Raw genomic sequence first — 14140 nt, 5'->3', positions numbered from 1 at the left:
TCAGTGATAAATCAGATATGGCAATGTCAACAATCAGTGTCCTTAAATGCTGGCATTTAGCATCTCTACAATCAATAACTGACCTTCCAGCACCCAATATGAAACGAAACATATCCTTTATCAATTTTCCATCTTTTCTCAGTCATTCAACCAAAATAAAGCATTCATATAGTTTTGAGATGTGATTTTTTTCCCCTGACCATCAATGAGAACTCCAATGTCAGCAGTGAAAACATTTGGGCTTTTTTTTTTTTTTTTTTGCATGGAATAAGAACAATTGATGGATCTGACTAAGGTCCCATTCAACCTAGCATCTGCCTAAGACAATCACCCAGGAGATGCCTTTGAAATCTCAGAAGACCTTTTGCTTTCTCAATTTGTTGGTCTTTAAGTAATCCTGCCAGAGATATCAAGCCAGTTAATCTAGTTCTCCTGTAAAACTATTTGAAGTGATAGTCATTACCAGTCCAGATGGGAACAACTTTCACAGTTTAGCCCATACAGTGTTCATAGAATACTTGATTTCCGATTTGGACTTTCCTAAATTTCATTTCAGTGAATAAATCTGTAAATGGGGGGAAAAAAACACCCTTTCTCTTCACATTTTCCACATCAAGTATAACATCAAACACTTCGATCAAATCCCCCTTAGGTTTTGCATTCTAAGAGAGCAACACACAAAAGCTGTCGGTTTTCCCCCTTCAAAGATTCGCTTCCAATAACTTTTCAGATCTACATCCTAGAAAAAGAGAAGATATGGTATTTCGTTCATGGCTTCAGGCAGCAAAATATTCTGCTCATTTTAGTTTCCAGAATCATGTTTAAATGTGTTGGCTCCAGAAATATATTTTCATGATATGATTATTATTATTTTTGGTTCTGGTTTGCAGTCAGGTAGGAAAAGGGAGAAGAATGCAGAATTATTTCTGTAAAAGAAAATAATACATCCTTTGAAAATATATATATATATATATTTTATGAACTTCATTTGTGAGAAAGGTATCAAACCAACATGCCAGGCAGACAATTCTTATAGGGGGGCAAAATAATCCAATGATATGATCTCCTCTTTCACAAGTCAAAAATTGGAAACGGTAAAAAAAAAAAATGCACCTGAAATATCTGTTAACCAATTTCTATGAGGAATTGTCAAGAAGAAATAAAATTGAAAGTGGAAACGGCAGGATACCCTGTAACTTCACCTCTTAAGTATTCCTTCAGAATGGCTGGATGTAAAGCCTTACAACAGCAGTGACAGCATTTTAATCCTTTTACAGCATTGTGGGGGGTTGGGGGGGTGGACAGAAGATAATTTCGTTCTGGGTAACATGTCCCTGGAAATAAATAACCGAACATGAGGTAAAGATTATTTCTTTTCCTTCCATTTGAAATTGTTATCAAGTATTTATTTATAAAGTTGTTGTTTTTTTTTTCCTTAAAAAAAATATACATGTGCTGGAATACATAGAACACATCCTGTCCCATCATACAGTTGATTCTGTATTTATGGATATGTTTGCCACTGCTTGGTGTTCAAAGAAGAAAGGATGGATACATCATAAATAGATTTGAACAGTCCACTCTATGGCCTTTCAAGATGCCGGGGTAACAGAGAGATCTCTTCAAAGGCAATTCTACTTGAATGAATGATTTGAAATGGGCTTCAGCAACTGCCAAGCTGTTTTGCTAGTGTCGTTTAAACAAAATGAAACATAATTCTGCCACCCTCATGCTCAAGTAATAATAACAACAACAACAATAATAAAAATAGGTTCTGGGGAAGGACTCAATAGGTTGATAACAAATGCCAAATCCGGTCTAAAAATCTGGCTAATAAAATAATCCTAAATAACTGTAATTTTTACACCTCCCTCACTGAATTAGCAAAATTATTCATTCTACTGTGAGACTCCTCAAAGTAATTATTAATGAACAGCCACAATTAAATAAATCTCCTATAGCTTTCTTTCATGTTCCCTGAATTATTATTATTGTTGTTGTTGTTGTTGTTATTGTTATTTTTGGCCTTAGATTGTCTATGAGGTTTGATCATTCTAATTGTTTTTTTCCCCTAACAATTCTGGGATCAGCCAGGGCTGGGATTGCTTTGCAAATCAGAGAATGCCACGCTACCCTTCCGAGCCAATCATAGACTCTGATAAAACTACATCGTTGTGGGAAGGGGGAAAAACCCAACAAACTTAATATTTTGGCCAAGGAGGAATCTGTTTGTCAAAAAATGTGGAAGCAGGTGTCATAGGTAAAGTTGTAGTCAGATGTTTCATATATGCCTCAGGATACAATTCTATGGTCGCTAGAAAACTGAAATCTCTTTTAAGGCTGAAGAACACCTAACCTTTAATTGAGATTTCATCTTTCTGGTCACCAGAGACATGAGGAAGATGAAACTTTGCAGGACAGCAATCAGGAATTTATCCATACTATCCTTTCTACTTGGCCATTACACACATTATACAGCAACTACTATGAGCCATTGATTTTATGCAGAACAAGGAATTGCCATCATTCCTAGCAGGTTGCCAAATGCAATTGTATGATATACATGTCTAAACATTTCTCTTATCACTTTTTAGTCTATGGCTAAGAAAACTCTTCCATTCACAAGGGACCCTCAAACATTGAAGGAAATGCTACCATATATATGTGTCTGTGTGTGAGCGCGCATATAAAAATAGGAGCTACAATAAAATATTTCCTTTTTTTGTATATATTTCAATAAGTTATTTTACTACCCAGTTATGGATCATATATCTCTGAACTCTTTATTGATTTGTCCACATCTATGGTGATTCTTTTGAGATCATAATATTGGTTTTTAATCAAAAGTCCAGAAACATACAAATACATCCTCTTTTTTTCTTTTTTCTTTTCTTAAAAAATAAAAATAAAAGGGGAAGGGAAAGAACAAAATGCCTTGTATTAAATTCAGGGTGTGCTAATCTTGCCCCCAAATACCAATCAGACCCATTCGTGGCTAAAAATGGGATTTGGTGCCCTGCATATTTTTTTTTTGGTTTTGTTTTAAACCAAGGGAGAATTAAATTGTCAGCAGTGCATACCCGACATAAAATAACAGGATAAAGTGATTTCTATGACCTTTTTTTTTTGACATCCAGCTGAATGATACCCTTTTGTTTTACAGACGCCAATGCTTCCTTTAAGCAAAACAACACACCGCATAAAAAGGGATGAGAGAACAAAAAACTGTGCCTATGTTCACTCGATCAATTGGTTCCTATGGGCTGCAAAAGAGAGAAATAGCGACCTAGAACTCTGACTCCTTTCATTACTTTTCCCCCAAAGGTGGAAATCCCTGTGCCAAGGCAATTTGCCTTCCAACAAATGAAGCAAAGGCAGGTTGGGGAGGAAAAGGACACAGACAGGAGCAGGTCACCATTGTATTTCTTTGTGTGTGGTTATTAAATACAAATGCTGTCTAGGAGAACGGGATGGGAGGAAAAGGAGATCTCAAAACTGACTGAAAGTGGTCTGTTTTTCCAATACTTCGAGGTAGTCCGGCTCTGCATTTAGCTTTGCTTTTAGCTCCAGGTATTCGTTCCTGTTGGGCTCTACGTAAACAGTGCTTGGGGGAGTGTAGAGCACTGTTTCCCGGAGCCTACTGTCCCCCGAGCCGGAATGCAAGTAGGGGTGAGGCGGGCGCCTAATGTCATAGTTAGGGGAATAGGTGTAGGCAGTTGGAGGGAACTTAGGGTACTCAGGGAGGTTACTGCCCCCCAAGGTGGAAGAAGGGTGTTTGTCAGGCTCCAAAATGCCCCTATAAAAATGATCAGCATCCTGAACAGGGGAAAGCAACTCGTCCCGAGGCTCAATGGTGCTGACACTGTATGTGGGGTTCCGGAGGGATTCCTCTTGTCCCCCTGGAGCTGCAGGAGGTGGCCCCAAAACTTGTGAGGGAGGAAGGGGTTGGGGCTGGAGATGATGATTACTGTAGGTCACCTTGAGCTCATGGAGATCTTTGTAATCCTCACCCGCATTGCCCTCCCTGGAGCGGTAGATGGGGTTCTTGCACATGTGGCCTAAAGGATGAGGGATGTACTCATAGACATGTCCAGCTGGGGTTTTCACCTTAGGCAAAGCTGGACCGCCGCCGCCTCCTCCTCCTCCACGGTGAAGATGCTGTGGATGTTGCTGGTGATGGGTGTGGAGGTGAGAATGGGGAGTTCCCCCTCCTGTGTATACGCTATACTGCATGTTGAAGGAGCTCACATCTGAGTTGTTGGTGCTGGCATGGTCACCTTGAACCTTCTTCCTACGTTTCATAACCAGCACAAAAAGACCTGCAGCCACAAACACAGACATGATGAAGACTAGCAGTAAGCTGAGAATCAGCACCGATAAAGGCACCGTGGAAGAAGAGGAAGAGGAGGAAGAAGAGCCACCAGAAGGTGATGCTGAACTGTCCTCTTCCATGGTGCTATTGAACTGCCCCGAATTGGAGAAAGAGGTGGTCCTTGCTGGTCCCTGCATGGATGATGGTGTGGGTGTGGAAACAATGATGTCAGAGTAGTCTGGACAGAGCAGCTCTGGTTTGATGTTCCTCATATAATTCTCAGCAAATTTCTTAGGGGATTCACAGATTACCTGGTCCACAAGGACTCCCGTGTTGAGTTGTTCAAGCCATAACTTCATGCCCACCACATCACATGTACAATCCCATGGATTCTCATGAAGATCTATCTGCAGCAAGGATTTTAGTTGATCAAGCACCCCACTTACAGGAAGGTAGGAGAAGTGATTGCTCCGCAGATTCAATCTATAGAGAGTTAAGCCAGAAAAAATGCCCACAGGTAAAGATCTCAGCAAGTTGTTGTTGAGAAACAAGAGCTGTAAATTGGGCACAGGATCAAACGTGCCTGTCTCAATCTCCCGGATGACATTATATTGCAGGAAAAGGTACTGCAAGCTCTGAAGCCCATAAAAAAGCTCTGAATTCAATTTTTCAATCCGATTCCCATTCAGATAAAGCCTCCGCAAATTAGTTAAATCCCCAAAGGCCCGGTCCTCAATGACCGAGATACGGTTATTGCCCAGATGGAGCAAATCTAACCCTGTAGCATCCAGGAAATCTGACCTGCGCACCAGGGCAATGTAGTTCTCAGTCAGGTACATCTTCTTGGGGTTATACGGTTTGGGTTGGAGTTCTGAGATGCTCTCGATCTTCCTTTCTTGGCAGTTGACATTGAGGCCCAAGTCAGATATCTGTAGGTTGCAAGTGCAAGCTGTAGGACACTCCAAAGGCACCGGGGATTTGGTCTGGTAAGCAATGCTAGGGCCGTAATTGCTGTATCCCAGATCCTTGGAGGGCAATCGAGAGGTGGGACGCACCCTAGACTTGTTAGGCTGGCGTGTCCCTTTGGGTTTCAAAGGTGTTTTGTAAACAGCTGAAGAGGAAGTAGCCACAGAGTTTACAGAGGCTGGAGTGGTATGAAAATACCCTGTAGTACTTAGTGGAGTTTGCGGTCTCATCTCATAATCTGAGATGAGTCTCCGAGGGCAAAGCTCCTGCTTGGAAACCTCATCCAAATCTCTCCCGTGTAACCGGAAAGGAGTTTCACACACTACATCCCCCACCAAGGCTGAGTAGGATATGCTGTCCAGCCAATCCTTCAGGGAGATTAGTTCACAGGAGCAATTCCATGGGTTCTCCTCCAGCTGCAACTCCACCACCTTATCCATGTGCTGCAGAAGGCCCAGGTATGGCAGAAGTTTCAGTCGGTTGCCCCTTAGGTCGAGATGAGTCAAGGGCACAAAGCGGAACAGGTTGTTGGGCAATGACGAGAGGAGATTGTCATTCAGGATCAGCACCTGCAGCAGGTGGAGCTTGCTGAAGGAGCTGGGCTCGATGACACTGATGTAATTGTAATCAACTTGAAGATACTCCAAGCTCTCCAGGCCTACAAAAGTGTCATCTCTCAATATTTCCAGTTTGTTGTTGTTCAGGTGCAGCCTCCTTAAGCCCCTCAGACCATGAAAGGCGCCCGTTTCAATGTCTTGGATATCGTTGCCCCCCAAGTGCAAAATAGAAGCCCCACTGTAGTTAACAAATTGATTGGGGTAGAGCCGATTGAGAAGATTCCCAGACAGCAGGAGATGATAGATGGAGAATCTGGGAGGACTAATCTCAGAGAGGCTAATGATGCCCCGGTTCTCACAGCTCACCGTTAAGAGGCCGTCTTTCTCCTCGCAAGGACATTTATTGTCACAGATCTCGCCATAATATTCGATGCTCTCCGCCCAGGCCAGGACAAGAGATGTTAAAGCAAAAGTGATGGTTTGCACCATCCAGATACGCATTTTTCTGTTGAGATCCTGCTCCTGAATCACCGTAGAGCAGCAAGCATACATGTTATCTCCTGCAAAAGGCACAAAAAAGAGAACACAAATACCAGGCTGTCACAAGAGTGAGCAGGAAAATCTAGGCATGACACTGTTAAGAAGTCAAAACACAGGTGGGAGAAGGGAAGGAAACTGGCTTCTCTTTGCCAAGATTCTTGGTTTTTTAGAAACGTTAGACCAATGGCTCTTAAGTGGCATTTTCTCAGTACAGAGATTTTTCGAGCTGTCCAAAGGAAAGGCATTTTCTCTGAAACCCTTTGGCTTCCTAACCCCTAGGAGTGTTTTCCTACATCCCTACAATTTGTTTCCCCCCCCTCACACACACGCGCGCACACACACACACACACACACACACACACACACACACACACATACACAGACCGTGTACAATGTGTCCATAAATATACATAAAATGGCTGTCAGTTTAGTTACTCAGTTCTAATAAGAATAGAACCATTTTATAAGCCTTTCATCCTCACCTATTATCCATGTCATTTTTTGCTTGGTCTCCTGCCCCTGTTTAGAACCTTTTCTTCTGAACGGTTCTCTGCGAAGGAAAAGTCCCCATTATTTTGCTAAAACAAATCTCTCTCTCTCTCTCTCTCTCTCTCTCTCTCTCTCTCTCTCTCTCTCTCTCTCTCTCTCTCTCTCTCTCTCTCTCTCTCCTTCCCTCCCTCCCTCTCCTCCTCCCCATTTTGTTTTTTTGTAAAGCATTTAAATGCCATTGCAGGGATCCTGCTGTAATATTTTCAAAGAATCTCACTCTCTTTCTCTCTCTCTATGTCTACGGCTTTCTATAACAGCAACACCGAAAGCCTGAAACAGAAGTAGCTTCCCAAACACCTGAGATTCCTAATCAGTTTTGCTCTGGGTGCTTAGATATAAAATGCTTGGAGACTTAAAACTTAATTTAAAATTCATAATAAAGGAAAATATAAGAGCTGGGGATACTTTAACTGAGTAATTCAATTTTCTGATCTCCCATATCATCTCATTTTTTAAAAATAAATAAATAAATAAAAGACGGGGCTAGCCACTGATGAAATACTTAGGAATTCTTATCCGAATCAAATGGTTCTGAAAAAGCCTCATCATCACTCACTGGCTTCTGCTTTAATTGGCTGGTAAGTAAGTTATTTTCACAAAAGCATTGGGTTGAAAAGCAGTAATACTGCACAAAAACACCCTCCCAGAGAGGCACACGAAAACTGTATGCTTGGACACACAAGTCTTGTCCTTTAAATGGTCATCCAGAACTTCTCAAGCAGGCTAGAACTGGGTCTTTCCCTCTGGCCTCAGCCATAATTAGTCTCTGATTTCCTATAGCTCTGGTAACACGCTATTCGAAGGACCATGCAATGATCTAAGCCACTTGGAAGGGACCCGATGGCCACTAAGAATTGGACATGTGGAGCTTTCTCAGCTGCTGTCCATCTGAGAAGGCATTGCAGACAGATAGATGGAGTAATTCCACCCAAATCCATCTCTTTGTGCCCCCCCCCCATTTTGACCCACAAGCATAGCCAGTGTCAGTGAAATGCATTCTGGCAAATAGGATTGCCCTTTCCCCACCTCCACCACCCCCTCCTCTGCCTCCCATTGCAAAATACTTCTACTCTCTGAATGCAACCTTATAGGAATGGGTGAATAAATCACCATAAATCACCCCCCATCGTAAATCACCCTGTTTTCCATGCATTTGCGGATGGAAGGTTGGGTTGCCTGTTGTGATTTGTTAGATGGAGGGCTAGGTGGCATTTGCTCAAATCAAATCTCATCCTAAGTCCTAGTCTTCCCCTGTTCCCCAGCTAAGGACTTGGGAGATTTCTTCCCATGCTTTCCTTGGAGTAGATAGAGCCGAAGAAGAGACATGTGGTTCTGATTATTGAGTTTGCAGGCTGAGTTCCAGGATTTTGTAGCAATGGCCAAGCAGGTTAAAGAAGAAGTGTTTTTGTTCTCCAAGGGTTTGGCCAAAAAAAAAAAAAAAGGCACAGCGGACTTTCTGCATCAAGCAAGGAAATAAGGGGGAAGGGGTTGCAAGAAAAAAGAAAAAAGAAGCAGCAATCCTGCACTTCCAAGACCATTCCCAGCTCCACTATCACCATCCATCCATCCATGAAGTGACTAATTCCCTTGGTCCAAAGGAGAAATAAATCTCCAATAAATCAGCAGCCAAGCAACCCCTCCCCTCTTCCTTGCAAATCTTTATTAAAAGGAGCCACTACCCGAGGATGTAGATGTCCTCTCCCACTTGCCAAACAGTTGCGAGGGGTGGGAAATAAAAGTTAAAATGTAGCATCCAGAAAGGGTAGCTCGCAGATCAGGCTGCAAAGGCTGGTGAAAAGGGGAGGAGGAAGAAGAGGAGGAGGAAGTCTGCTAACTGGAACGGGGCATCGGATTCAATCTCTATTTCTTGATCTCTCTCTTTCCGAAACGGGGAAGGGTCGATTTTTTTTCTCGTCGCCCACCCTTTCCAATGCCCTCCGCCCCTCCCCACCCCGGAGGGTGGGGGTGGGGGGGTAAGAATCTAAGAATGCTTCCCTTTTAGATAGCGCACTGGAGCAGCTTGCAAACGAAAGCAACCTTTCCAGTTGCTCCAGCAGTGGCAGTTGGAATCCCTGGTGGTGTTTGGTTAGGGGGGGCGGGTGGAATTGGGGTGGTGGGGGTGGAGGGGGAAGGGGAAGGGGAGCCAAGAGCAACCGGGAGACACGGATCAACGCTCTCCCCCCCCCCTACAGCCACCCACCCCCGTTTCCTCCACCCCTTCGCTACTTACGGAGGCTGAAATCTCCAGGGCCCCAGCATCTTTGCAACCCCGAACGCTACGCCGGCTCGCTCGCTGTTGCAAACCGCCCAGGCAGAAGCGAAAAGGAAGGCGGTGGGGAATGCGGTCGCAAAGGCTGCTTCGCCAGCGAGGGACACATACGCGCGCGCGCGCACATACACGCACACACACACACACCACACAAACACACACACGTACAGCCTTGCACACAGGCTGAGGCGCCCTCTTTCCAGGTCTCTTCCTCTCCCCCCCCCCCAGACCCCGGCGCGCGCGCGCACACACACAAGCAGCGGCGGTGCCGGGGGGGGGGGGCTGCCTCCCGAAACGCTCCCCCCCCCAATAGCGGAAAGTGGAAGGAATTGAGGAGGGGGGGCGCGACAAGCAGGGGAGACAGGGAAGGGCGAGGCGGAGAGAAGGGAGGTGGAGAGGGAAGGGGAGGAGAAACGGAGAGGGGGGGGGTTGCCAAGAAAATTGCCGAGTGGTATAGGGAGGGGGGGTGATCCGGGTAAGGAAGGTGTGCGTGGTGTTGAATGACAAGCAGGGGGAAACGGCGAGCGATCCGGTCTGGAGAGAGTAAATGCTAAAGCGAAGCTGACCCGTTGGCGCAAGGGGGACCCGGAGACCCCAGGATGGGGGGAGGGAGGATGTGAGTTTATGATGATGGGTTATGGGTTTTTTTTTTCCAAAGACGTCAACAGCTGGAAACCTAAGGTGCCCCGTTTTGGGAAAGAGGTCCTAGATCTCTACCTAGAAACCAGGATCGATGTGGGTCAGAGTTGGCGGTGAGGTGGGAAGAGATGGAGCTGGTGAAAAGGGGAAGGAGGGAAAGACGAGTGAGTGGGGCCTGAGAAATGGAGAGCCAATATGGGACATGAATCAATCTATCCATCTATCTATCTATCCATCCATATCCCACAGTGCCCCCCCCACCCCCATTTCTCAGGCCCCACTCACGTCTTGCTCTCCTTCCCCTTTTTGGGATGCATGGGATGTATATACCCATATCCCATACTGGCACCCTTTTTACTTCGCTATATACCAAGGTGTTACACACCCTATATATTAGGGTGCTACGTGCCGACCGGTTCAGACGGACTAGAGAGCCCCCCAAGGGACTGGGAGTGTATAAGCGGGTGTGCGTGTGAACTACAGAGGGCGTCGGGGACCGAGAGGATGAAGGCGTGGGAAGGTCCAAGAAACCCACTGCGGGGGGTGGGGTGGGTGCGCGAGTGGGCTCCCAAGGAGCGGAGAGGAGGAATCCTGCGGCGAGGGGCGGTGAGAGGGGGGGGGTCACTGTAACGGGCATGAAGAGGTGCGCGGGGGTGGTGGAAGAAAATAAGGGGGGAACAGATGTGGGATTAAAGGGGGAGAGGGGGAGGGCACCGCCAGCGCATCCTAAAACCACCAGGATGAGCCGCATCGTCCAGTCTCCTTTCTCTCGCACCCTCCGCGGCATCCCCAGTTCCCAGCCCGCTGGCGGTACTCACACTTTCCGCGCAAGAGGTCAACTTTCTCCGGGCTCAGCGACGGCTGAGCCGTTGCCCTGCTCCACCTCCTCCTCCTCTTCTTCCTCTTCCTCCTCCTCTTCCTCTTGCTGCTGCTCTCAACTCTCGCCGTCTCTCCTCCGTCCTGGCACCATTTCCCAGCGCCCCGGATTGAGGGGGTTCGCAAAAGCCGTGCCCGGGAAACCGAATCCGGCAAGCCGTCCCTTTAAGCCTCCTCTTCTTCTTCTTGCAGCGCGCTCTGGACATGGTAGGGCTGGCGACCAGGGCGCAGGGGATCCGTTTCCCCCGGCGGCGGTTGTCCACGCCGATTCCCACGCAGGAGCTCCCTCCGTGGGCTCCCTTGCGGAGGAGGCTGAGCCCCCGGGCTCGTCTTCTCCGCCCTGCCCTGCTGCATTCCCCCTCCGAGGAGCCCGACCGCTTGTCCCCACTAACCGTAGAAGGGGATGCCCGCCGCCGTGAGCCGCGCAAGCTCGCCCGCCTCCCCGATCCAGACTTCTTCCCAGGCGCAGCGCAAGCCCTTTAGCATCTCTCTCTCTTGCCCAAGGACGGGGGAATCCAGAAGGCGCTCTTGAATTTCCCAGCTGCTTGTCCAGCCAAGTACTGCGGCGGTCAACTTGCCTTCGCTTCTGCTCTTCCCTTCAACTAACCGAGGAAGCTAAGTAGGAGGGGAATGATGCGCTCCGGAAAGTGAGAGCTTCAAAATAAATAAATAAATAAATAATAGAGGGGGGGGGAGGAAAGGGGGGGTTGGGAGAGGGGGACGCTTTCTCCTCCTGGAGCTGGTGGCGGAGTTGCCACAGCCAAAGTCGAACTGGCAAGAATCGGAAGCCAAAGTAAGCGAGCAGCAGAGGCGAAGAAGGACGCCTTTGCCGGCCAGTAGATGGCAGTGTTAGGCACCGAATGGACCTTTTTCGGGATGCTATTGGGAAGCCAGAAGCTCCCACCCCCCACCCCTAAACACACACAAACACGCACACGCATTTTTCCCCCTTTTAATGACGATGCTGATAGGCATCAGTCTTGCTGCGTGCTTTTACAGCCAGGAGTATTTAGTGCATGGAGCCAGGGAATCAGAGGCTGTCCAGAGGACCTACCCTTTTTTTTTGGGGGGGGGGGAGAGAAAAAAGAAAACAGCAAATTCACCCCCCCTTTTTTTTTTTGCTCGCCCGCTTGAGTGACCCTTATTCTTTCCTTGCCAGCTGGCAATGAATGCAGGAGCGAATATGGAAGTTAATTTAGAGCCTGATTGGCTCAAAGCTATGAGCAAGTTGTTGGATGCAGAGTGCTGATTTTTTGAAATAGCTTTCGAAGCCATTTTTTTTAAAAATGTCAGAAACGTTAAAGTTTCAGGTCAGCTTAAAAATATTCCTTCCCGATAATGCTGATGTTTAATAGTTTTCAATGTTGAATCTGGATATATATATATTTTAAAGTAGAGGGATGTGAAATGAAATGAGTGCCCTAGTTTTTTATGGGCAGAAAATGCATATGCAAAGTCCCCATCTTCTGTTTAAATAGGAAGATGAGATTTGTACTGATGCACACTCATTCACTCAAGTGTGTGTGTGTGTGTGTGTATGTTTGTGTGTGAGGGAGAGGGAGAAAGGGAGGGAGAGGGGGAGAGAGGGAGGGAGGAAGTGGAAGGGAAGGAAGGAGAGAGAGAGAAAGGGAGGGAGAGAGAGAGAGAAAGGGAGGGGGAGAGAGAGAGAAAGGGAGGGAGAACTAATGCACCTGGCAGAAATGTAGGACATTTATGAAAAGAAAGACAAATGATTCCAGATAAGGAGGTTGCTGTCTTCATGGATTGTCATTGATTTTGGATGTCTGGAATCCCTCTTGCTTGTTCTGCTTGTGGGTCCTGTAAAATTTCAGTAGAAAGATCTGAGTCATTCATAAAGGAACTGAGGGATGTGCAGAAAAATCAGATTAAACTTTTGGCTCAGTTTCTTACAAATGAGTTTTGCTTTGCTGAAAATCGAGGTGATTAGGGACATCCAAAATGGCTTTTGTTAAATGAACATGAATCTACAAACTGACCCAGCCTTCTTAGACCATGGAGCTGAGGAACAGGGCAATCATTCATCATTCTAGGCCTGGCATCTCAAAACCATTGGAAGGTCAACATTCATGGTAGAGTTTCATGCCGCCAATGTTTCTTGGTAGGGGAGCAGCCCGTAATGGAACTGTGGGATATTCTGTGAAGGTCTTTAATGATGGGAATGGTGTCTACATCCTTAGGATTCTCCTCAGTCTTTTCTTGTTGATGATGATGAGGCAATGAAAGACAATAACTGTTTATGGAGACTTGTGACTTAGAAAGCCATTAAACAGAGAATTTAAGTGGCTAGATGACATCAAAGGATGGTAAATATTCTCAGCTATAATCTGGAATACATTCTGTGCCTTTATGATAACAGCTTTTGTGAACTGCCGTGGGTGGGACAAGGGGACAAATAGACCTACGAAATGTGGACATTACAAACCATGAGAATTCATTGCAAGGCAAGTGATGAGTTTATCTGTATCTCTTCCATCCAGTTAATTTTCCTCGATCTGCATATCATTAATTTTCATATATTTCCCTGTGCACACTTTCACAAGTTTTTTCAGATTTCACTAATTAGGAAGGGTTTTCTTCTCAGGCTCAGCAATTAACCGCAGTCAGCTAAAATACTGACAACGGCAGGCAACATTGTGTATTTACAATATTTGTACTGCACCCAGCTCTTTCCCATTTATCTATATACAGCATAATCATTTTCAAGCACCATTTGTTACAGCATGTTGAATTTGTCAATTGAATTCTCCATGAAGTGGTACTTTCATGTGCAATATAGCCATTTGAGCTTACTTTTGGAACTGACCAAAGTTGTGCTATTTTTTTCAAGATAACAAGTGTGTCTCTATATTCCATACTCTGTTGGAAAATCACACTTCAGGTATGCTGATAGTATGCCTCTCCTTTCTGCCACCTGTATATTTTATGCAGAAAAAGAAGTTTTCTTTTCCGGTTCTCTGATCTTATTTTATCCTTCCATATAACAATGTTGCATTTTGCTCCTAAATGTGTGTGTTTAACCATTTGAAAATGTAAATTGTTTACTACCTTTTCAATAATGACTCAGTGGACAGATTTATTGAAGTCTGTATTGAATTTGATGACTCCTGGATGCCAACATGGTATTAAACACATGTAGTCCATTTGCTTGATGCTTTTCTTTTCTTTTCTTTTTATACCCAATTTGTCTATTTTATCTGGCCAACACCCTCTTTTCACAGCTTCATGTTGTCCTACCAAACACATAGATTGTTTTGTTATCTTCAAAATTCAGAGAGTTTTCCCACCAGTATCTCAGACTTTGACATTGTTGGAAGAAAAATCCAGTCTGGTTCCAAGCCAGGAAAAATAATAATAAAATAAAACCAATGTAGGCTGGCTACAAGGAAAGAAAGTCTTTGTTTATTTGGTTTC

General features: G+C 45.4%; 1 protein-coding gene across 2 annotated transcripts; it reads right to left on the bottom strand.

Annotated features, from left to right (window-relative positions):
• Positions 1–1438: 1438 nt before the first annotated feature.
• On the bottom strand, positions 1439–11289 carry SLITRK5 (SLIT and NTRK like family member 5). 2 transcript variants are annotated; one of them, XM_014075306.2, is made up of 2 exons: positions 10651–11289; positions 1439–6395 (listed from the first exon to the last, which is right to left on the bottom strand). In XM_014075306.2, exon 2 carries the CDS (start codon positions 6385–6387, stop codon positions 3490–3492), a length of 2898 nt encoding a protein of 965 aa, XP_013930781.2. In that variant the 5' UTR covers positions 6388–6395; positions 10651–11289; the 3' UTR covers positions 1439–3489. The 2 variants fall into 2 exon arrangements, with proteins under 2 accessions (XP_013930781.2, XP_013930782.2); XM_014075307.2 differs by lacking the exon at positions 10651–11289 and adding an exon at positions 9155–9345.
• Between the last annotated feature and the right edge of the window lie 2851 nt (positions 11290–14140).

This window comes from Thamnophis sirtalis, unplaced genomic scaffold (genome assembly GCF_051295495.1).
Source record: "Thamnophis sirtalis isolate CommonGarterSnake01/CBP01778 unplaced genomic scaffold, rThaSir2_p1.2 scaffold_12, whole genome shotgun sequence".
In the NCBI taxonomy this organism is placed as follows: domain Eukaryota; kingdom Metazoa; phylum Chordata; class Lepidosauria; order Squamata; family Natricidae; genus Thamnophis; species Thamnophis sirtalis.
The sequence above is the reverse complement of the archived record's forward strand: the minus strand, read 5'-3'. Positions and strand labels throughout refer to the sequence as shown.